The 24,456-nt window shown below is 46.8% G+C and overlaps 1 protein-coding gene across 2 annotated transcripts in view; it reads left to right on the top strand.

The window, feature by feature from the left end:
* LOC144375973 (CMRF35-like molecule 5) overlaps positions 1-24,358 on the top strand; it is a 29,343-nt gene extending 4,985 nt beyond the window's left edge. The window contains exons 2-5 of one of the 2 annotated variants that reach the window (XM_078041730.1): positions 914-1,255; positions 10,016-10,357; positions 12,426-12,528; positions 24,224-24,358. In XM_078041730.1, coding sequence (XP_077897856.1) covers positions 914-1,255; positions 10,016-10,357; positions 12,426-12,528; positions 24,224-24,239 — 803 coding nt within the window. In that variant the 3' untranslated portion in view covers positions 24,240-24,358. Of the gene's footprint in view, positions 1-913; positions 1,256-10,015; positions 10,358-12,425; positions 12,529-14,492; positions 18,236-24,223 lie in introns of those variants that run through there. The other variant, XM_078041729.1, reaches the window with a different exon arrangement.
* The last annotated feature ends 98 nt before the right edge of the window (positions 24,359-24,456 follow it).

Here is a 24,456-nt window from a genome sequence, read left to right on the forward strand (position 1 = left end):
TCAGTTGATGGATCTTTGGTTGTTCTCACTCTTTGGTAGTTGTTAATAATACTGCTGTGAACTGTCATGTAGGTGTTTTGTGGTGGGAGATGTTTCGGTTCTCTTGGGGAAGGACTTACCTAGGTGTATATTTGCTGGGTCAGATGTTAACTCTATGTTTGATTCTTTGATGAATTACTGAAGTTTTTTTCCAAGAACTTACTTTTGAAGTAACTACAGCTGTGACCATGTAATTCAACTTTTAATATGTAATTTCTCATTTTTGTTAAAATAGAGTGCATCTTTATGGTTTTTCACATTGTCGATAACCAGATTAACTTCTGTAAGGAAATTTTCCCTCTAATATCAAACTTTGTTTTCTGGAAACAATTTTCAGGTATATTTTTACTTACGGTAAGTAAATTTTAGATATATTTTGAAAAAAAATATTTACCTTAATGTTGTCTTTCCTCTTTGATGCAGAGTGTTCTTTTATTATTTTTTTTCAAATTAACACATGGAACCTCAAAACCTCTTCTTTCCTTAAAAAGATGTGTGTAATTGTCTCAGTTCCCTGCAGATGTCACTGAAGCACATTGGAGTGTGTAGACCACCTTCTGTCCCTGGTGGATGTTTATAATGGAGCTCTGTCTTCAATTTGAATTCTGGCAGAGAGGGGTGAAGGACAGGAAGCCACCCCTGCTGTGTCCCCACTTTTGTTTCTGGAGAGAGCTGGGGTTGTGCTCACCAGTGATCTTCCTGGAGCCTTTGGCCCAGCAGGTGTTAAGTAGGCAGGTCCCTCTCGGGGAAGGTGGGTTCCTTCCTTGACCATTATTCATGATGCACTTGGACTTGGGAACTCTTCCCAGTGCAGGATGCTGTGGCCGTGCCCTTGGGGTGGGAAGTGACAGCTACATGGATCTGTGTTTTTCAGGATGTTTGACTGGGCAGAATGAAGTCACTGGTCCAAAGACAAAGAGTGGCCCAGAGCGGGGCTCACTGACCGTGCAGTGTAATTATACCTCAAGATGGAAGACCCACAGGAAGTACTGGTGTCGAGGAGCTGTTTGGAGGGAGTGCAAAACCCTTGTTATCACCACTGGGTCAGAGCAGGAGGTGAAGAGGGACCGTGTGTCTATCAGGGATGATCAGGAAAACCTCACGTTCATGGTGACCATGGAGGACCTCAAGAGAGATGACGATGACATTTACTGGTGTGCAGTTGAGAGGGTTGGATCTGACCCTGTGTTTCCAGTTAATGTGACCATTTATCCAGGTAAGAATTCTCCCCTCATGCATCATGTGACCACGGTGCTGAGAATGGAGGTTTTAGAGATCCCGCTCTCTCTCCCCCGAGCAACAAAAACGAATCTCCTTGTCCCCACCCGGGGTCCTGTGTATGTGTGAGACTCTTTGAGGTAGAGATTTGGATTAGAGACAGAAACTGGGATTCCAGAGACATCAGAGAAGGATACTGCCGTAGCTTCTCTGCCCGTCATTAGTGCTTACTGCAGTCAGTCAAGCAGGACCAGCCTGGCTTGGGTACAGGGGTTGGAAAAGGCAGTGGCCCGACCTGGTTATTAGTGGCACCAGCTCTGCCCTCCCTGGAACCTACAAACCCGATATTCTCACGAAATAGAGCCTCCAGTTTGGTTTCTGGAGCCTGGGAGATTCACTTTTGCACACTTTAAGTAAAATTAACTCTTAAATCATCAAGTATAGAGCTCTGGAGGCTTAGAATCCTAGGAAACCAAAATATAGATAATCCAGCTTCATTTCTAACATGAAAGTGGCTAAAATTCCAGGGGTTCCTGGCTAGGGGTGTGGGATGAGGGACTCTGAACCCACTACTATAAAAGTTTTACTAGGAAAAGAGAGGAGCACGTTCCACTCCACTTCAGGTGCCTTCCCCTTTCCTCCTCTGATGGCCTCTGAGACTCACTGGGGTCTCTGGACCAAGCCTTGCTTGCCTGAAAAGCTCCAGCTTATCCCTGGAAAAAGTGATTCATGCTGAGACTGTGTAACTGCCTGTGCCCTGTAGGTCTCCCCTTGGAGCCCCAAGTCCTGTCTCCACTGGGGTGGAAGGTGAGGCAGGGAAGAATTCCTTCACCCCTCTCTGCACACACAAACACACACACACACACACACACACACACACACGTGCACACACGTGCACACACGCACACACACGCGCACGCTCACACAGTCAATCATATGGGAATCTTGCATATTCTCATTTATTTAGAGATAAAAGTCTTATTTACATAAAATAAACTATGGAACATCTGCTATGGACAAAGTAGAGTAAAAGAATCAGATTTTCCTCCTGCCTTAAACAACAGTAAACAAAACAGACAAGATGCAGGAAACAAATATTTTCAACAATTTGGATATCAGGCAACAAAAGCCCTAATCCATGAGAGGAAGTAAATTTCAAAAGGTGAGCCAAACAACGGCCAGCTGACAGCCTTGAGAGAGTTTGAGGGTTGAGCATAACTCAAGCAGACCCTAGAAGACCTCTGGAATTGAAGGGACTTAAGGAAAAATAATAAGGGAGACACAGAGACAAGATGCAGAGGAGGAAAGAGGGCAGAATGGCTGTTTGGGAACAAAATGTCTCCCCAAAGCAGATGACAAATTGTGAGTATTAACTCTGTATTGCATGTTGAGTGCATTAACTGTGAATTAAACAATATTTAGTCAGAGTTCACAGGACACAGAAGCAGAGAGGAAAGACTTGAAAAGGGTGAGAATTCCAGTGGTCTGAAAAGGGGCGTCTGTGAGTATTCAAGAGAGTAAAGATCACCTCATGTAGGAGAAAGCTACTTGAGGTTGGGCGAAGAACCACCCAAAACGATTAGAGGGAATGGTGGCCAGCATGCCCAGGGCCGGATACTGTGACCGTTCTCATGAGCCGGATTGGCAAGACATATCTGTGGGGTATTGGACTGAGTATTTATGTCCCGCCTCCGTAGTGATGAACAATTAGCTCTAGACCAAAAGCTGCTTTGATATGTAGGCCTTATAGATCTTGAGAGCAAGTCTTGAAAAATTCAGACTCTTCCTAGTAATTTAAATTAAAAAATATCCGAGAATAACAGAGTGAAAATCACAACATGTACAAGACAGGCAAAGGTTGTAAGATCTGATGAGGATGATGATGATGATGTGAAAAAGCAGGAAAACACCCACTGATTCTGAGAATAGTCACAACTGAAAACAACCTAGAACTGACACAGATGTTGAAATTAGCAAAAAAGGAAATTAAATCAGTATGATAACTATACTTCATATGTCCAGGAGACATGGAAAATATAAAAAGACCCATTTCAAACTTTTAAAGCTGAAAACTAGTGTCTGAGATGGAAAAACACACCAGAAGAGATTAGTGGTATATTTAAAATTGCAGAATAAGATATTAGTGAATTTGAAGAGACATCAGCAGGAATCGTCTGAAGTGAAATGTATGTAGGGAAATAATTTATAAGAACAATAGAGCATTAGTGATATGTGAGACTTCACTCATTCTCATAGACATAAAATTGTCTGTCATCTTTGAAAGGAGGAACGTCAGAGAAATTGATGGATTTTTATCAAATTAAAATAAAAGCCAGAATTTTTACCAATTTGATAAAAACTATCATCCCATTGTTCTAATGAGCTTAATGAACTTTATATACAAGAATCCTGAAGAAAACTAGCCTAACACACATTATAATCAAATTTCACAAAACTAGTGACCAAGAGAAAATCTCAAGAGCATCTGGAGACATGACCCATCGCATACAGTGGGACAAAGATAAGGAGGGCTGCAGATTTCTTGCTAGGAATGAAGAAAATGAGAAGACAGTAAAACAAAATCTTAAGAACAAAAAGGAAATAATATATAAATCTTGGTTTCTCTACCCAGTAAAAAAGCTTTCAAAAACCAAAGTAAAATAAAATATAAAAGGCGAAAAATCCATCAATAACAGATCTACCCTACAAGAACTGTTAAAAAGGTCATTCAGGCCAAAGGAAAATAACACCAGAGGGAAATGCAGATCTTTATAAATGAATAAAGAACACTAGAAATGACATTTACTCAAGCAAATATGGAATAATATTTATTATTTTAAAAATTCTTTAAAAGATGAATTATCTTTTAATTGCCACAGTGTGTGTTCAGAGGTTCCACATATAAATGAGTTAAAGTCCTGACATTGATAGCATAAAACCTGAGAGGGAGAAAACGGAATTATACCATTGTGAACTTATTATACAAGAAGTGCTATGCGATGGAGGTTGATTCTTATTTTAAAATGTACATGATAAGTCCTTCAGCAGCCAGTAAAATGACAAAACAAAGACTCATAGCTGATATACCAACAAAGATGTAAGAGAGTCATGAAAAATACTCAATAAATTCCAGAAAGCAGAAAAATAAAAAAGAAATTAAGAACAAATGGGATAAATTAAAAATAAATAGTAATAAGATAGAAACCTAACCAGATTGATCCATCATTACATTAAATATAAGTGTCTAAACATGCCAGAGATTGGAAGATTGTCAATCTCTAAAGTCAATCTCTACTGTCATCAAGAAATGTACTTTAAGTACAAATATTTGATTAGACTAAAAGTAAAAGAATGGGAAAAAAAAACTATGTAAAAATAGTTTTTTTAAAAGCTAGAATGTATATACTAATTCCAAAGTGGATTTCAGAGAAAAGACTTTTGATAGTAATGAAAAGATTATTTCATAAAGACATAGAGGTAGATGCATCAAGAAAACATAGTAACCTTATTTTATTTATGTAATAAAAGAGTTTATAGCAGAGCTTCAAAATGTATTAAACAAAACCTGATAGAACTACAAGGGAAAAGGGACAAAGAGCCCTTTTTATACCCCTTTCTCAATTGTTGATGGAACAAATAGAAAATCAGTAAGGATGTAGTGGATTGAACAGCGCTGCCAGACAACTTACCCTTAATGTTATTTAACAGTCTGTCCAACAACAGCAGAATACATGTGCTTTTCAGATGAACGTGTTCCAAGATATCTAAATTCTGGACTATAAACCTGTCTCAATAAATTTAAGAGGATTTCAGTCATTCTCAATAAAGTTAAAAGGATTTAAGTCATTCTCTGGTCATGATGAAATTAAGTTGGAAATTAATAAAAGACAGTTCTTTGGAAAGTTCCTAAATATTTCAAAAACCAAACAGCTTACTTCTAAAACCACAAATAAACAAAAGGAAACGGTGAGGTTTTTTAATTGAATAAAAATGAAAACATAATGTCTTAGAAAACACAATGTCTCCTGGAGGGAGATGGCCAGAATATTGTGTCTCCCTAATATTTATTTCAATATTGGGACTTGAACCAGGGGTACTTTCTCACTGAGCTACATCCCCAGTGGATGCTGGACCCTTATCATAAGAGGATGGTGGTAGACAGTGGAGCCTTTGAGGGGTGATTAAGCCATGGAGGTTCTGCCCTCCTGATTGGGATCAGTGCCTTTACAACAGAAGCTTACAAAGATATCTATTTTTTTCTTATTGATATTTAAAATCTACTTGTACATTCAGGAATTTAAAACCTGTTATAAAATATTTTCCCATTTTCATTTACTTTGAATATGATGTTTTGAGATTTTAGGTAGACTGATCAGTAATATTTAATTTCCAATTAAAATCCAACATTATGAGTCAGGTATACTAGTGCACACCTGTAATCCCAGTGAGTCAGGAGGCTGAGGCAGGAGAATCTCAAGTTCAAGGCCAGCCTCAGCAACTTAACAAGACTCTGTTGCAAGATTTAAATTTTAAAAAGATTGGGAATGTAGCTCATTGATAAAGTTCCCTGGGTTCAACTCCCAATAGTAAAATAAATAAATAAATAAATCTTCCTAAACTGGGAGCTTGGCACATGCCTGTGATCCCAGTGACTATGAACCTCTGAACACATACTTATCAGACAACAAATCTGCTGGTGCCTTTAGTTTAGACTTCCCAGCCTCTATGACTGCAAGGAATAAATTTATGTCAGGATCATGTGAGCCAGCAGGACTCACCGTTTGTAAGCCACCAAATTCATGGTATTTTGTTATGGAAACCTGAATGTGCTAAGATGGTGAGATGCTACTAATTCAGTATTTAGGGGAAATTTATAGCACTAAAAAAGACTATTGGAAAGGAAGAAAGAAACCATAGAAATAAAATAAAATTATGCCCAAAGTAGCATCAGAAAAGAAATAAGAAAGATCAAATGAAATAGAAAAAAAAATCAATAGAAAAAAAATCAGTGAAATGAAATGCCATTTCAGTGACAAGATAAAAACACATTGATAAACTTCTAGTCATAGTGACCAGGAAAAAATCGAGAAGAAATAAAATTGCTAATATAAAAAAACTAAAGAAAAGTGGAATCACAACAGCTTTTACAGATGTAAAAAGAACAATAAGGAAATGTTACAAGCAACTTATATGCCAATATACTTACCAGCTTAGATGAAAAGGAAAAAAATCTTTTGAAAGGCACGAACTATCAAAGACACTCAGGAAGAAACAGAGGACTGAAATAACTCTACATCTATTAATGACAAGATTTGTGGTTTAAAACCTTCCCATAAAACAAAACAGAGCAAACTAAAACACAACACCCCGGGCTTAGATGGTCTACCAGAGAGTTCGACCAAAAAGGCTGAGATAATAGCAATTCTATAAAACTCCTCTAGAAACTGGAGATCAACGAGGCTACCGTTAACCAGATACAGACCTAGACCAAGTCATTACAGGCAAGTATTTATGTAAATGTTTGCATAAATGAAACTGCAAATGTTCTAAGGAAAATTGTAGTTAATTGAATTCAATAGTATATGGAGAAATAAAAGCATCATAACGAAGCAGGGTTTATCCCAGGAGTGAGAATGTGATTGACTTTCGAGAATTAATCAGTGTGAATTAAGCACACTACAAAATAAAATGCATATGATTATCTCAATAGGCACAGATAAGGCATGTGATAAAATCCAACTCTGTTCCTGATTTAAACAAAACAAAACAAAACGAACAAACAACAACAACAAAAACTAAGAAAACCTCTTGTCAAACAAGAAAACATTTTCAATCTGATAAGGGGCAATTACAAAAGGTAATATACATAATTGTAATGGACCAATGCTTTCTTCCTTAACATCAGGAATGCTTTCTTTTCACTTCTGTTCTACATTGTAGTGTGGTTTCTAGGCAGCAGTAAGATTTTTAAAAAATTTATATGTATATAGCATCCAGATTGAATAAAGAAATAATAATCTCTTGAGCAGGAGAAAATACGATTATGTATTCAGAAAACCCTTGAAATATCCCCCCTCTAAATATTACTAGAACTAGTGAATGAGTCTCGAAAGGTTGCAAGCATCAGTTGATATCTATGAACTTGTAATAAGTGATCAGAAGTTGAAATTTCAAAATACTATTTATAATAACATAAAAATATGAACTCTTTAAGGATAAAGGTACAAAAGATGTGCAAGACCTAAATGGCAAAAGTATGCAATAATGCTGAGAGAAACCAAAGAAAAGCTAAACAAATGAAGAAATGTATTTTGTGTATGGGTTGTAAGATTCAACATTGCTAAAAAGACAATTAAATTATAGATTCAACACAACGCCTAAAAATTCTAATAGGACTTTTTTTTTTTTGGAAAGAGATTGACAGGCTTATTCTAAAATTGGTGTGGGAATGTAAAGGACCTGGAATAGTTAAAACAACTTTGAAAAAGAAGGACAAAGTTGGAAGACATACACTTCTGATTTCCACACTTAAAATAATGCTGTAGTCATAATGTCAGTGTTGGGGTCAGATAGAAACATGGATCAAGGTGAATCAGAACAGAGGATCCAGATGTAGGTACACCCCTCACCACATATATATAGGCAAAGCTATAAAGCAATTAAATGAAAAAAATGATAATCCTATCAACAAATTGTGCTGGTGTCCCTGTGTAAAAAAAATAGATTTTAACCCATATTTTAAGAGTCTCATGCTCTACCAACTGAGCTAGCCGGGCGACTTTTTAACCCATATTTTAGATTATTCACAACAATTATTTCAAAACAGATCATAAATCTATATGTAAAATCCCAACCCACAAAACTTCCACAATAAAACAGGGAAGAAATCCCAGCAGCCAGAGAGGCTGAGGCAGGAGGTTCACAAGTTTAAAGCCAGCCTCAGCAACTTAGTGAAGCACTAAGCAACTTAGCGAGAACCTGTCTCTAAATAAAATATAAAAAGGGCTGGGGATTTGGCTCAGTGGTTAAGCATCCCTGGGTTCAATCTTGGGTACCAAAAAAATAAACAAAACATGGAAGAAACTCTTTTGAGATCTTGGGTTTGGTACATTTTTTCCTAGATCTAACACCAAAAGTGTAATCTGTAAGATTGATAAATTGGACTTTGTTAAAATTCAAACCTCCACTCTTTGGTAAATAGCATGAAGAGAATACAATGAGACGTGGAGAAGTCATTCAGAGAGTACATACAGAAGCTGTGTGTCAGGGAGCCTCTGAGAGAGATCCCAGGGGTCTCCACCTCTGGGTACCCAGAGCCTGGTGTAATCCCTTCCCCTGAGTGTGGACTGGACCTAGTAACCTAGTAACTGGTGGACAGAGAATGGAACATTTCGTGGGCTATCAATTCCGAGATTAGGTTATAAAAAGGCTGTGGCTTTCATCTCCTTGCCCACTCACTGTCTTCTCCTGAACCCTGCTCTCTGGCAGGAGCAAGCTGCCATGTTGTCAGTAGCCCTGTGGGAAGGCTGAGTGTCTAGGAACTGTCACCTGGCTAACAGCCAGAGGAAACTGAGACCTGCTAAAACCCACAGGAGTGAGCTTACAAGCAGATTCTCCCTATTGAGGTATCCGAAGCCTCAGCTGGCTGATATCTTCGTCACAACCTTGTGAGTCAGGGGACCCAGCCAAGCCATGTCCAGCTTCGTGATCTGAAGAAAGCGTGAGATAATAAACGTTTGATATTTCAAGCCACCAAGTTTCTTGGTAACCTGTCACAGAGCAACACATAACTCATACAATCTGATACATAATTTGTTTCCAGAACATAAAGAAGTCTTAAGCCTCTAAAACAAGAAAACAAATAATTCAATAAAAATGGGCTAAAGATTTGAATAGACACTTTACTAATGACCATATTTGGGGCTGGGGTTGTGACTCAGTGGCTGAGCGCTTGCCTTGCACATGTGAGGCACTGGTTCAATCCTCAGCATCAGATAAAAATAAGTAAACAAAGATATTGTGTCTATCTATAACTAAAAAATTTTAAAAATATATTTAAAACAGACTGTATGTGGATGGCAAATAATCTCATGAAAAGACACTTAACATAGCTGGGTGTGGTGGAGCATACCTGTAATCCCAGTAACTTGGGAGGCTGAGGCAGGAAGATCCTGAGTTAATTGCTCCTGGATTCAATCCCTGGTACAAAAAAAAAAAAAAAAAAAAAAAAAAGGAAGAAAGAAAGAAAGATGCTCAACACTATTATTCAGTGACAAGATGAACAAAAACCACATACTCAAAAATTAACAGCATTATGTTAATGCTACCCACAGGTTTGTATGAGAACATTCATAGTCTTTTTATTTGTAATAGTCCCAAAATGGGAACAACCCAAACGTCCACCCATTGGTGGATGGATTAAAGACTTGGGGTCCATCCATACAATGGACAGTGCTTGCAATCAAAAATAATGATTCACTGGCTGTTGGAGGGCAGAGAGGGGTGAAGGACAAGAAGCCACCCTTGCTGTGTCCCCACTTTTGTTTCTTGAGAGAGCTGGGGTTGTGCTCACCAGTGATCCTCCTGGAGCCTTTGGCCCAGCAGGTGTTAAGTAGGCAGGTCCCTCTCTGGGAAGGTGGGTTCCTTCCTTGACCATTATTCATGATGCACTTGGACTTGGGAACTCTTCCCAGAGCAGGACACTGTGGCCGTGCCCTTGGGGTGGGAAGTGACAGCTACATGGATCTGTGTTTTCCAGGCTATTCCACTGCAAAGAATGAAGTCACTGGTCCAAAGACAAAGAGTGGCCCAGAGCGGGGCTCACTGACCGTGCAGTGTAATTATACCTCAGGCTGGAAGACCCACAGGAAGTACTGGTGTCGAGGAGCTGTTTGGAAGGACTGCAAAATCCTTGTTAAAACCACTGCATCAGAGCAGGAGGTGAAGAGGGACCGTGTGTCCATCAGGGATGATGAGGAAAACCTCACGTTCATGGTGACCATGGAGGACCTCAGGAGAGATGACGCTGACATTTACTGGTGTGCAATTGAGAGGGTTTTATCTGACCCTGGGTTTCCAGTTGATGTGACCATTGATCCAGGTAGGAGTGAGTTGATGTGTCCCTGAGGTCCCCCTGAAGTGGATGGGCCATTATTCAGAGTGACCTGTCACAGAGGGGCTTGAATCCCGAGGTCTCACAGAGTCCTGAGTGAACCCTTGGGGTTGGCCAGGGTGGGGCTTCTTTAAAAGCCCCGGATCCTGGAGCCTCCTCCAGGAAGTCAGCCAGAGCAGACTCTCTTCCCTCTGCACAGCTGAGTCCTGAATGTTTGCCAATAAAGGTCAAGGTGATGGTCCCCAGTTTCAGCCTTGGGTCTGGGAGACCTGCTACTGCTTTCCTGGACCTCAGTGTCCAGGGGTGCCTGCTCTTTGGGGTGCTCTGGGCGGGGCCTGGACAGGTCTGTTCTCACCCCCTCCGTATCCACCTGGGGAGAAGACGCCCTGTGGAGCCTGGTGTGCGGGTCTGACTCCTGAGCCCAGAGAGGCCTTCACAGACGGCTGCTCCTGCTGCTGGGACCCGCTGGGAGCCGCTCCTGCCTTTGGCTTACTGAGGGTCGTCCCAAGTCCTCCAGAAAGCAGACGCTGCTGCAGGCTCCAGGGTCCCGAGGCCTGGGGTTGAAGGCGTTTCCTGTTGACTCTGCTGCTCGGCCCCTGGACAGGCGGCACCAGCTGGCAGGGCTCTGGGGGCACAAAGGAGCACCACAGTCACCTGAGCCCAGGCCTGGAACCTCTGGGGTGTGTTCTGGTGGCACAGTGGGCAGCAGGCCTTGTCTCTCAGAATCCTGACAGTGCCCAGGAGGAAGGTGTCCCCATTATCAAATCCTCATAACTTGCCTGAAGTGGAGGCCTTCCAGAACATTCTGATTCATGGCATGCACATGGAATTGTAGCAGTGCAGACTCTGGATAAGATCAGAGGGCACCCGGGGGTTGCCTGGTGTGGTCGTCTGCTCAGCTGCCATGGCACAGTCCGGGTGGTGTAGACACAGAGCATCCCTCACAGTTCTACAGGTTGCACGTCCAAGATGAAGGTGGGGGCTGGGGGGGGGGTCTGGCTGAGGATGCTCATGCAGAGAGCCACCCTCTGGCTGTCCTCTCGTATGGTCATCCTTCTGTGCTTGCACATCCCTGGGTCAGTCCACGTGTTCTCATCTCCTCTTCTAAGGTTAGATACTTCTTGTATCCTCAAAGGCCCTGTCTCCAAACACAGTCCCATTCTGAGGTACTAGGAGTTGGGTGGATTCAATGTTTGGATTTGGGGGGATACTTTTCAGTCCACAGCACCTGGTGACAGAATAGGGAAGAGGGTATTACTGAGGAAATATTTTGGCTATGTTCACTATCTTGATTGAGTGGTGGTGTGTGCAGTTAATCTATCCTCAATTTAACAAATTATATACGTCAAATATTTACAGTTTATTATGTGCCAGTCATACCTTGATCTAATATGGGAAAATGATATCATCAGAAAAAGAGCCAAATGTGATGTGATCTTTTATGTTTAGATTGTTCTAGAAGCTCAGCACAGGTGAGAACAGTGAGGTACAGCAAGAACTGGCACTGCATTGGAGGTGGATTATGGAGGTTATCACAAGCACCATGCTCCACCGGGGAAAGGATGGCGACCTGGTGGAGCTGTTGGGAGAAAGGAAAGGGTGGCAAAGGAGAGAGAGAAGAGGATGGCACCTGGTCCATCCTGGCACCAGCCATCAGTGCCAGGCAGCCTGGGTTTCCCAGAGGAGGCTCAGGGAAAGGGGCCAGCTCAGTGGGTTGCATCCCTGCAGAGCAGGCGAGAGAGCTAGCTTCAGCCCAGGCAGAGACTCAGAAAGAGCTAGTGTGGCCTAGGGACCACAGAACTCCATTGTGTGTGCTCAGCTTGACAGGCAGACCAGGACTGATTATTGTAACTTGCTTCCTGAGCTTGGTCCTCAGAATCTCTTGCTTGTTCACCAAGTGGTTTTCTGTATTAAAGAACTACTTTAATGTTTTAGATGACAGCTAAAGGGTCCTGGTGGCCAAGGAGAAATCTTTAGTTCTCAGGGGGAGAATACTCTAGGCCCACCCAGAGCTGGGTTGTTCATGGAAGAAGTAACTCTGTTTGGCTTTATTTAGCCCCAGGAAATCCAGTGACAGCAAGGACAACCACGGTGACTTCGATCACTGGGAAGACCGCCAGCAACCCATCAGTGACTCGCACCACCAGCCCCCTCGAGTGGTAAGCAGAGTTGGGTCCTAGAGTCCTTTCTTGGGGGCCTGGCCCCACGGCACCTCCTCTGGGAAGGTTTCCAGATTAAATTCAGGATGCCCAGGAATCCTGGAATTCACACAAACAATCAATAATGCTTTAGCCAAAGGTAACCCAAGTGTTTAATGGGACAATGTAACACTAAGAAGTATCTGTGTTTATCTGGCTATGAAGGTTACCTGGGCACCCTGCACTTTCACCTGCTAAACCTGGTCACTGCATCCTGTGGGTGTACTCAGCATGGCACCCCCACCTGTCCCCCCTGATATAATCCTCATGTCAGAAGAGTCACTGAAAAATCTGGGGTGGGCTCCCCAACCTCAGTTTACCTTTGAGCACATGCGTGAAGGCAAAGACTTCGGCTGGGTAGCAGGAGAGGAGAATGGGCCTGGGCCTCTGGCCTCTCTCCAACATGGCCCCCTGGGGACAAGACTGCCACAGTTTGGCCTGTGTGGGTTGTGAAAGACTCCTCTCCCATCTGCTCCCGGCAAGTCTCCTTGTCCAGCCCACCTCTCCCCTAGTACCCAGTGAGGTGTGGGAGATGCAGAGGGGAGGGGTGGGGAGCTGGAAGTTTGGCTCCGTTCCTCATGGCAGAGGCTGTGGAGTGCCAGTCTGAGGCTGACCTCCCTTGAAGATATCCAAAGAATTCAGCCTCTGATAGCTCTCCAGCTTAACTCCATCTCAGGTCGCTGCGGTCAGGCCCCAGGTCAAGGTCACAGCTGAACCACACACCCTGTGCTCCTTCCAGAGCCAATGGGAAGTCCCTTTCTCCTACTCCTTCTTCCAGAACTGCACCCCTTTCTTGTCTGGTCCCCTTTCTAGTAGATGCTGTTCCTTCCACTGTCTTACTCTTGAATTAGCTAAATACTTATGAGGAACTCCACCTTGGGGGCTGCTTTAGGCTCCTTGCTTGGATTTTTTTTTGGGACCAGGCATTCACCCCAGGATCCCTTAACCACTGAGTCACTTCCTTGCCTTTATTATTATTATTATATTTATTATTTTTAATTTTGAGACAGGGTCTCACGTAGTTGCTTCATGCTAAATTGCTGGGGCTGGCCGAGCCTCTGGATTAGCAGCATTCCCCACCACGCCCAGGTCTTTGGCTGGTGGTGTTTGTTTGTTTGGTTGGTTTCCTCCTCTGTTTTGGAAGTGCCTCTGTGTAAATGTAGGGAGTTTTAGCTGCTGAGAGACAGAGGGCAGGAGACCAGGGAGGTGTGGTGGAGAGCCCCAGAGAGTGCAGAGCAATGGAGAGAGCACAGGGCATTTGACCTGTGCCCTGCCTGGTGGCCTCCCCTTCATCTTCAGGAACACTCAGCGACCCATCCGCATTCTCACGTTGGATGTACTTCAGAGTTTTCCCTGAGCTGGGGGAAGCCTTCTGTTGGACTGAAACAAAGATGGCCCTGGAAGGTGGAGACCTGTGGGGGCTGTGGAGGATGGTGGGGAGGAGGGGGATCGAGGGTCCTTCAGACTCACAGGGAGTAACAAAGAACTGCGGGGCCAGTGGCAGTCCATGGCACAGCGGGTGGGAGCAGAGGGAAACAATTCCCAGGTGTGGTGGCCCACAAGCCTTCAAAGATGTGACGTCAGATCTGACACAGGCAGCAGTGAGGGGGAGGGCCATCTGGGTGGAGTCACCGAGACATACAGAGAGCACAGCCAACCCTCAGCCTGGAGGGAAGGAGACTAGGGAGGGGGATTGTGGGAGACCAGCCCCCCGCGGCAGACTGGGGGTGGACAGGAAAAGGAGGTGGCTTAAGGCCAGGCTTACTGTGGTGGGGGACACCCAGGCCTTCCAAGGGGGCTGTCCTGCTGGCCCCAGGTCTCCCTCACTTGACTACTGGATCCCCGGATCTGGGCACAGGGACGGCTGGAAGACCCCGGCCTCTGCCCCAGGTGGCAGTTTTTTATTTCCTGTTTCTTGTTCCCAGGTCCTTGTTCAGCAGCACCTACTTCCTGATCCTGGTCTTCCTGGAGGTGCCCCTGCTGCTGGGCATGCTCAGTGCTGTCCTCTGGGTAAACAGGCCTCAGAGGTGCCCTGGGAGGAGGCGGAGTCCGCCAGATGAGAACTAGTAGTGAAATGACGCTCCAGTAGAAGAAAAAGAGCATTTCTGTGAGGAAGCCATGTGGTCGGCATGACTGTGCCTCTGAGGCCACTCAGCAGCTTCGGGGAGCAGCCCCTGGTCCCTGCTTCTGCAGCTCTGACCCCTGGGGGTCGCGGAGACAGTAGGAAGTGCCACCAGAGAAGATGCTTCCCCCAGGGGCCCCAGTTCCTTGGAGGTCACATGTCATCTCAAGTGTGGTCACCTGCCACATTGAGGACCTTTGTCTGCATTCCTTGGGTGCCGGGCTCCAACTAATCGAGTGTTTCCACATTGTAACCTCACGACAGAGAAGGAAAGGGGCTGCCCGCCCACCCCACCCAGCTCCGTCCCTCAGTGGCTGAAGTCGACCTGGCCCTCTCTGCGGACACTCCTGTGAGTCCCTCGTGGTCTCCTCCGTCTTCGCGCAGTCAGGCTGCTCCTCTTGTCTGGGGTGGTGGAAGACGGGCCGCACAGTTTGGCACCCACAGCGATGGCCCACTTGATAATGCGCTCTTGTCCTGGGGACTGAACGCAGGGTGCTTAACCTCTGAGTCACACCCCAGACCTTTTATTTTTTATTTTGAGACAGGGTTTTGCTAACTTGCTGAGGCTGGCTTTGAATTTACAGTCCTCCTGCCTCGCCTCAGAATTGCTGGGACTCCAGGTGTGTGCCACCACGCCCGGCTTGAGCCGCACAGCTGGGGAACCACAGTGGGATGCTGGAGCTGGAGCAGATCCGACACCGTGGGCTTGGGGTGGCAGAGGGGCAAGGCCACCACACAGCTGTGTATCCTTTCCAACGCACCCAGACTAAGGTTCCACCCAATGGCTGAAGCTTCAGGGTTGGCTGTCCAGAAAGTGCCACTGGCGAGTGACCTTATCAGGAGAAAAGGAGAAAAGGACAGCCGTTTCCTCCCTGTCCAGTTCCAGCTCCTGGGCTTGTACTTCTGGGAAGGAGGCCACTATGGAGGAGGCACAGCCGGTCAGGGGCAGGAAGGACAGCGCAGGACACAGCCGGACGGAGGCTGGGACATTGCACCTCCCTTCCCTGAAGCTGAGTGTGAGAGTCGGGGTTCTCCAGGGAAGCCCAGCAGTGTGTGTGTGGGGGGGCATTCCAAGGAGGCTCAGTGATGTGGAGGGCAGGGCAGGCTGCAGAGCCGGGAGCTGCTGCTGCAGGTGGAGCTGGAGGACAGGCTGGGGCAGAATTTCCTCTTCATGGGACACTCGGCTGTTTTCTCTTGAGGACTTTAACCGATTGGACGACTGGACAAGGCCCACCGCATTATGGGGGTAATCTGCTTGGTTCAAAGCCTACTGACTTGATGTTAATTTCCCCTAAAACATACTCACAGCCACACCCAGGTGGGTGTTGGGCCAAATAGCTGCATATCGTGGCCTAAGCAAGTGACACAGATCCACCTCACACTGGCTGTCCTGGCACATGGGGCACAGCTGGTACTTCACAGGGCCTCCATCTCTGAAGCTCTCCTCCCCCTCCCCTGCTCACGCCCAGCCTTGTCTCCCTTGCTTGTGGCTGCCACTCCCTGCTGTCCTCTGGCTTGAGGGGTGAATGGTGCACCCAGCCTGTGACTGAGCCCATGCCCACTATCGCCGGAGCATGGTTTGGGTCCCCAGTGCCACCTGCCGGGGTCCCCTTTGCAGTGGGACAGAGGCTGCTGCTCCTTCAGGAAACATTAGTCCAGGTCGCCCGTGCCCCTGCTCTGGCCAGTCTCTGCACCCAGGCCAGGTCCCCGGTTACTAAGCTCCTCCTTGTTCATTCAACAAACACTGTCTACTGAGTACCAGGCACTGTTCAAGTATAAGCCCCAAAATAGAAAAAAAAAAAAAAAGGCCCAGTTTAGTGCCGTGGAAGAAACCTACAGGTCCACAGACAAGGTCTCACTCAGCTAGAGAGTGGCAGAGCTACATCCAGACCCCACCCCCACCCTTCCTGGGCTCCGCTGCCCTCTCTGACCTGACCCTCCAGCGAAAGTCTCTTTTCCGCTGCCAGGTCTGGCGCCCATGCTCCACAATCATGCCCTGTGCAGACCCCTGTTCTGAGTCCCCCGTTAGCATCTTGAAGTCACGCGTCAGTTCCGTAGAAGAGGACCTTCCCTTCGTAAACTCCGCCCCGCCCCTCCCTTTCCAGGCCTGGTTTTGTTAGTATTTTTTGTCTGTGTGATATTTATATTCTCTTCTGTGGATATTTCCCACAGTTCAGTCTTCTTTTGTTCCTCTTGCTTTTAAATGTATTCACTGCTTAGCCAGGCGTGGTGCCTGTGATCCCAGGGACTTGGGAGGCTGTTATGTTTTGGATGTGAGGTGTCCCCCAGAAGATCACGTGTGAGACAATGCAAGGGGGTTCAGAGGGGAAAGGATTGGGTTGTGACAGCCTTAACCCAATTAATGAATTAATCACCTGAGAGGATTAATTGGTAATTAAAGGCAGATAGGTGTGGCTGGAGGAGGTGGGGGATTGGGGTGTGGCTTTGGGCTACATATTTGTATCTGGCAAGTGGAGTCTCTCTTCTCTCTCTCTCTCTCTCTCTGCTTTCTGATCATCATGTGAGCTGCTTCCCTCCACCACACTCTTCTGCCATGATGTTCTGCCTCACCTCCAGCCCCAAGGAATGGAGCCTGCTTTGTGTGGAGTGAGGTCTCTGAAACTGTGAGCCTCCAAATAAACCGTTCCTCCTCTACAATTGGGTCCTTTCATCACAGGGGCAAAAAAACTGACCAAAACAGAGGCTGAGACAGGAAGACCTCAAGTTCAAGGATGGTCTCCAGCTGAGTGCAGGGGTGCACATCTATAATCCCAGCAGCTCAGGAGGTCGAGGCAGGAGGATCACGAGTTTAAAGCCAGCCTCAGCAACTTAGCCAGGTCCTAAGCCACTTAGCGAGATCCTGTCTCTCAATAAAGGTAAAAAAGGGGCTGGGGATATGGCTCAGTGGTTAAGCACCTCTGGGTTCAATCCCTAGTATCCAAAAATAAAGGATGGCCTCCACAATTTAGAACCTCAGCAACTTAGAAAGACCTTATCTGAAAAATAAATAAGGGACTAGGGTGTAGCTTGGTGGTAAAGCACTGCTGGGCTCAATCCCCAGGAACCTCCCCTACCCCCCGCCCACCACGGATGCATTCACTGGTCACCACTCTCTCTTTTTTCATCTCTAATGTATCGATTTCTTGGCAAACGTTTATCATGATGTAGTCTTTCTACCTTTGACGGGCCATGGGAGCTGTATTCCATCAGTTCTCGCATCTGTAGATTGTTGCTGGGATACTTCAAAAGCAGCCGCCCCGCGTAGAGTCCATGCCACGGTGTCTTTTGCCTTTGGCACCTGCAGATCTCCCGGCACTGTCTCCTGGTGTGGCGCCAGGAGAGGCCACCTATGTTGCTTGTACGCGGTTGCTCATTCTGACGGGCGGCCAGGATGACTCCATCTTTACCCTCTGAGTCCTGTGACTTCAGAATATTCTAGCTCTGGATCATCATCATCCCTGGACGCTGTGTGGCCTTTCAGTCATGAATGGAAGTTTCTCTTTACGTCAGGATTGTTTTTTTTTAAATTAAACTTAATTATTTTTACATTTGGCTTCTTCATTCTCTTAGGGAACAGCTGCACACAGGTGTGGGTCTCCTCTCTTCATCCCCTGCACCTGCAGCAATCCTCTCTACCTAGGGGCCCAGGCCATGGATGATCAAAATGTCTTACCTGCCAGTCAGACTTGTAAAGATGAAAAATTGACGATTTGTGTGTGTGTGTGGGGGGGGGTTGAGATGTGGTGGTTAGCTATTTATTTATTTATTAGTTTTAGGTGGACACAATATCCTTATTTTATTTTTATGTGGTGCTGAGGATCGAACCCTCATGCATGCTAGGTGAGTGCTCTACCACTGAGCCACAACCCCAGCCCTGGGTAGCTATTTTTTATACTTCTGGTGAGAGCAAAGATTTTTCCAATCTCTTTGGTAATATGCATTAAAATTCTAAAAATGCAGAGACCTCCATCCCAGCTATTTTATTTATAGGACTGCATCCTGCAGGTATATCCAAAAGTATATATCAAATCACACAGACAAGGAAATTCACTGTACAGAGTTGCAAAAGAACTGAGGGAAAGAATTAAACAACTCAAACAACACCTGGCTGGGTGTGTCTGGGAGGGGAAAAGGAGCAGGGCAGGGCAGGAGTCTCAGATCCCATTAGTGCGACAACTCGGCACTTGCTGTACCCTCAGAAGGGCATGCGCATCCTATAGCCTTTGGGTGGATCCAGAGAGGGCAGATAAGGGGCCTCAGGGGAGGCTTGTTTGCAAGGCGGTCTACCTCCCTAGTGTAGAGTTCCTTCACAGAGGCAAACCTCCCCATGAACGATCCGCTTCTCAGAGCTACTTCTGTCTGTGGCCCCTCTGAAAAGTCATCTCAAAATTATGGGAAAGAAGTCTAGTCTGGGGTGGCATGTCTTAATCTCCCATAAGAGGAAAACATGGGTCTGATGGCAGAGCTAGGTCTTATCTAGCAACTTCAAGCAGGAACACAGTGGGCGTCACACAAGGCTCAGGGCAATGTCTGCACACAGAACAGTCTTGTCACAGAGTAAGCTTTGCTGTACAGACCTTCAAGACAAGGGCAGCAAAGAACAGAGCATGGGTAGTCTCCCATCCTTTCGTGTGACCGAGGGTTGTGATGACCTGCTTCATGCACAGGGTTGGCACTCCAGCAGAGAGACCTTGCCCCCTGTACTTTCCATTCTCATAGGACAAATTTGAGGAGGTCCTGGTCAATTGGGGGATATTATTCAGGTTTCTCCAGAGAAACAGAACTAATTTTTTTTTTTGTGTGTGTGTGTGTTTACACACATATATATCCTACCCGACACCTATATATGCACATATATATCCACAAATATGTATATAAATATGCGTATATTTATACACATACACATACACATATATATTTCTAGAAAGAGATTTATTATAAGGTGTTGGCTTGGGGTAGGAGAGAAGGAATATGAAGGTAGGTATAAAGGGGACAGAAGGAAGGACGAGGAAACATAATCTAGATTCAGGTTCCACACACCTTTCAGGCCTGTCGCCCCCCAGGTTAGTCTCTTTCCCAGGCTTGTCACTCCCAAATTTCTGGGAAATCTGTAAATCTTAGAGTTACAGGAAATGTGCTCACTTGTGCAAACCGGCTTGTGCACTGTCAGCCCACATAATAAATGGATTAAGCAAAGTGACACATGCTGATTTTAAGATCCTATAACCTAGGATACTTTCCAAAGTTACCCACTGGTCAGATCATGGAGCCCACGTCAGTCGAGGAGCTGAGGATGGCCAGGCCACCATAAACCGTCCTGTGATCACCAGGCTGAGGTCATGGCACACACCTTCCCATTCCCACCAAGTCCCCTTTAAGAGCCTGAGAATCCCCAAAGCATCTCCCACTCGAATGTCTCTGCTCTCCTGAGCACGTCTCTGTGCCTTCCCTGACGCCTCCGTAAATTCATTTCTGGGGTGTTTGTCAAGAACCCCACTCGTCCTGAGATGAGGTCCCCCTGGTGACAGGTTCCCACGGAGGCCCCCTCTGGTGACAGGTTCCCACGGAGGCCGAGTAGTCTGGTGATCTGCCTGACCTCTGTCTATGAGAGGGACACCCAGGAAAGCCAGAGCGTAACTCAAAGGCTGAGACACCAAGGGCGGCAGATGACCACCCAGCCCAGGAGGTCCGCGGGGGCCCTCTCAACCTTCCTCTCCTTTCTGACCCTCTGGCCCTCAACTGGTGGGCTGCTCCCATCTGGTGGGAAGGCAGTCGGCTTCACCCCGCTCACCCTTTGGGACACACCCAGAAATCATGCTTGACAAAACACCTGGGCTTCCCTGGGCCCATCAAAGCGATCACTTCAGGGGGAGGACCAGACCCCTGGGCACCAGTGAGTGAGCGACGTGATTCCACCACTTCAGCTTCCCGGCGGTTAGTGACCCAAGCTACCCAAGAAGGGTCAGGTCCTCCTGCTGCAATCAGAAGCCACCAGTCCCAGGGAAGGTGGGTGGGCCTGCGTCCTGCAACGCCCAGCTCCAGCAGGAACCCAGGGGAGGTCTGGGACATGCCTGGACATGCCTACTTCCTAGGGGCCGTCTCAGAGTGCAGTGTCCCTTCCTGAGCCCTGGTCTGCTCTGGGCACAGGGGTGTGCTGGTTTTCTTTTGCTTCCCTTTGCCCATTTATTTCCCTGAAACCCAGGGAGCCCTAATAAACCCTCTAGTGGATTTGCCTTTAGTTATTTGCTTTCATCCCCAATTTCAGTGGCCGCCTCACCAAGCAATGGGCTCCCATCAACGTTGCCGTAGCCAATGCCTCTGACGTTTGGCTCAAGTGGCCGCAGTTGCCTGAGCTCTTTCAGGAACTCAGAGGGAGCTCAAACTGGTTGGAATCACTCACCTTTCCCTTAGGTCTGTGTAGGTGTCTGGTGGGTGAACTTCCCCCCACTTTTTTGTTTAATTTTTTTTAACTTTATTTTATTTTTATGTGGTGCTGAGGATGGAACCCAGTGCCTCACACATGCTAGGCGAGTGCTCTTCCACTGAGCTACAGCCGCAGCCCTAGGTGGGTGACCTTCTGAGCCTGCTGATCTACCGTTTTCTCACATTCTGTGAAGAGCCATGGAGTTTGATTACTGAGGCCAGACCACCGACTGTTTCTCTTCTCCTTACTTCCAGCCTCTCTCCCCACACTTCAGACCTCCTGTTTCTTTACTGTTTGAATCCCTCGACCCCATCCCAGGGGAGGCTGGCTCTCCATCTCCACATGATTGACATCTCGTGCATCAACTCCCCTTTTTAAAGCTTGTCATTTGAGTGATTGGCGTTTTGCTTATAGCCGGCTATCCAGCAGGCACCTCAACGTGAGAAACCCAGGCCTCTGCCCATCCCGAATCTTGTTTGATGCTTTATTTACTACAAGGTGCAAAAATATGGTCAGCAAAGAAATGAACTTTGAAATCTTGGTGCTGATCTGGTTCCTCATGATAAAGGAGAAAAAAATACTTTTGCAAGGTTCGCGATGTTACAGGTTGAGCTCCCTTAATCTCTAGCACCTCAGAAAGGGTCCTTATTGGGAAATAGGGTTTCACAGAAGAAAACAGTATGAAGTCAAACTGGCATAGAGGGGACCCTAATCCAATGTGACCAGTGTCCTTACCAAGAATGTCATGGACGAGACAGGGGTGTGTACAGGGAGGGAGCCGCATGAAGACTCAGGCAGGTGGGGAAATGCATCCAGAGGCTCGACACACGCTCAGCAGCCGCAAGAAGCCTCAGAGCCTCCCTCAGGCTTGGAAGGAAGCCCCCGCTAAGGCCCAGTCTTGGCTCTCTGGCCTCCACAAGTCCCAGACGGCAGCTTTCCCAGGTTTGAGCCCCCTGCCTGGGTGCTGGGCTCTGGCAGCCCTAGGCAGTGGCCTAGTCTTTACTTTCATGGAGGAACAGGAAGAGGTTCTGAACTATAGTCCATCAACAGTTCTGAGCGGCTTTGATCATATACATAAGAGGATGGCCCTGCTTTGTGTATATTTAGAGAGAACTTAAAGATTCGCATGTGACTGTTTCAAGAGAATTTTCACTCCTGTCAGCTTATTCATGTAACTAAGAATTCCCAACCACAACCATGAAAAGAATAGGAAGACAATGACCCCAAATCTACGCTCATTGGGGCAGAGAGTACCTATCCCTGGGCCCGGGAACTAATTGGATAAAAGAGCCTCATCTGCTTCAATAGGAGATGAAGTTCAATTAAAATGTTGGTTTTGTATTTTGTTTCCTTCTTTCTTTCCTTTCCTTTCCTTTTCTTTTCTTTTCTCTTTTCTTTTCGTTTTTGTACCAGGGATTGAACTCAGGGACACTTGACCACTGAGCCACATCCCCAGCCCTATTTTATATTTTATTTAGAGTCAGGGTCCCGCTGAGTTGCTTAGCACCTTGCCATTGCTGAAGCTGGCTTTGAACTTGTGGTCCTCCTGTCTCAGCCTCCGGAGTCACTGGGATTACAGGCACACGCCATCGTGCCCGGCTGGTTTTGTATTTTTAATAGGCATGCATTGGTTTATTGGCTGAAGTTACAGAGTTTTGCTTGATTATGTATTAATTATTGGACATAAAGGGCTGGCAGGTGTTGGTGCCCTTTGACCTCATGGAAGCCTAGCTTATGGCTCTTGGTTAAATACTCACTGCCACAATCGACTCGAGGACTTCGTAGGAGTACGACACTCCCCACCTCTCTGTATGCTGCTTCAGTTTCACTTTCCCTCCCCAGCCCGTCTTCCTTCCTCTTTTTCTTTTCTTTCTTGATGCTGGGGAGTCAATCCCTCCTGCATGCTAAACACATGCTCTACCACTGCTCTACCCAGCCCTTTTGATCAAGTAGATTTTTTTTTTTTCCTGAAATGGGACCTTGCTGTGTTGCCCAGGCTGGCCTCAAACTCCTGGGCTCAAGTGGTCCTCCTGCCTCGGCCTCCCAAGTATCTGGGACTGCAGGAGTGGCACTGCATGTGGCTCCAGTTTAGAGTTGGAATCTTTCTCACCTCCTCCTACTCCTGCCCCATCCTTTCTCCTCTGCTCTTCCAAATGAAAGCTGCTTCTAGCTCCCAGGTGGATTGGGTATCCTCAGCCCTGGCTGCCCATTAGATGCACCAGAGACATGGTTTAACATGCAACCCTGAGGGGGACGCCTTGGGGGGACAAAATCCACAGCTTGACCCTCAGGTCCTCAGTTTCATTCTTGCATTAGAGCAACCTCAGCAAAATGAGGCAGTTCTGCCAGCAACCAGCAGATGGCGAGAGCGGGCCCTGAATTCTGTGCTCCCCTAAGTCCCTCAACTGCTCCTCAGCAGCGGATTGGATACTAGGGCCAGCCACCTCAGGGTTTAGGATCTAGACCAGGTTCTTCCCTGCACACCGAGAGGTGGCCTGCCCAGCCCCAGCTGCCCAGGTCTGCTGTCTCCCCCCCAGACACCCCTCTCTCTGGGGCCCACAGGACTGGGCCGTTGGAATGCATCTCAATGTGGTCTCCATGTTCTTCAAAGACCTGAGAGCTGGGCTTGCTGGATGGGAAATGTGTTTCTCAAGTCCCCTGCCCTCTGCCGCAGTCCCCTCCTGGACGCTACCCTCTGCATGCTCCTGGCATCGTGGAGAGCAACACCAGGACTGGGTCAACCCCCGATTCTAGTTCTACTGACAGGTTACTCCGAGTTCCAGTGTCCTCTTGTGAAGTGACACCTCCTGCCCAGAAAGGCCTCAGGCCAGGTGGCGCACTCTGCTGTTGCCACCCTGACATTCTTGACTGTGGAGCAGAGGCCCTGCGTCCTTGTTTTGTACTGGGCCCTCCAACGACTGGCCGCACCCCAAAAGGCCAAGGCTGACCTGCTCTTGGACCGCTCTCCACGGCCACAGCTGCTCTCGAAGGGCGGGAGCTGCCGGGAGCCAGCGGTGGGCCCAGTCTTACTGCTGACCTGGGTGCACTGAGGTCTGGAGAGGGTAGGCTTGGCTGCTATGAGTAAGTGACAGGGGACATTGTCTTCACAGGGGACGGAGAAGATAATGCTTCCCCAGCTCGGACCAGCTCTGAGCCCAGACCAAGGAGAGGCCAGGGAAGGACACAGGTGCCCAGGGAAGCCGAAGAGGGGTCCTCGGGGCTCAGCCTCTGTGAGCAGCTGCAGCCTCAGGCTGAGCCAGCTGCTGGGGACCTCAGGCTGGAGCGGTGGCCCGGGGCCATGGCCATGGGGCGCCTTCAGCTCTGCAGCTTCTCTGTGTCCCAG

This window comes from Ictidomys tridecemlineatus, chromosome 3, assembly GCF_052094955.1.
Source record: "Ictidomys tridecemlineatus isolate mIctTri1 chromosome 3, mIctTri1.hap1, whole genome shotgun sequence".
Lineage (NCBI taxonomy): Eukaryota > Metazoa > Chordata > Mammalia > Rodentia > Sciuridae > Ictidomys > Ictidomys tridecemlineatus.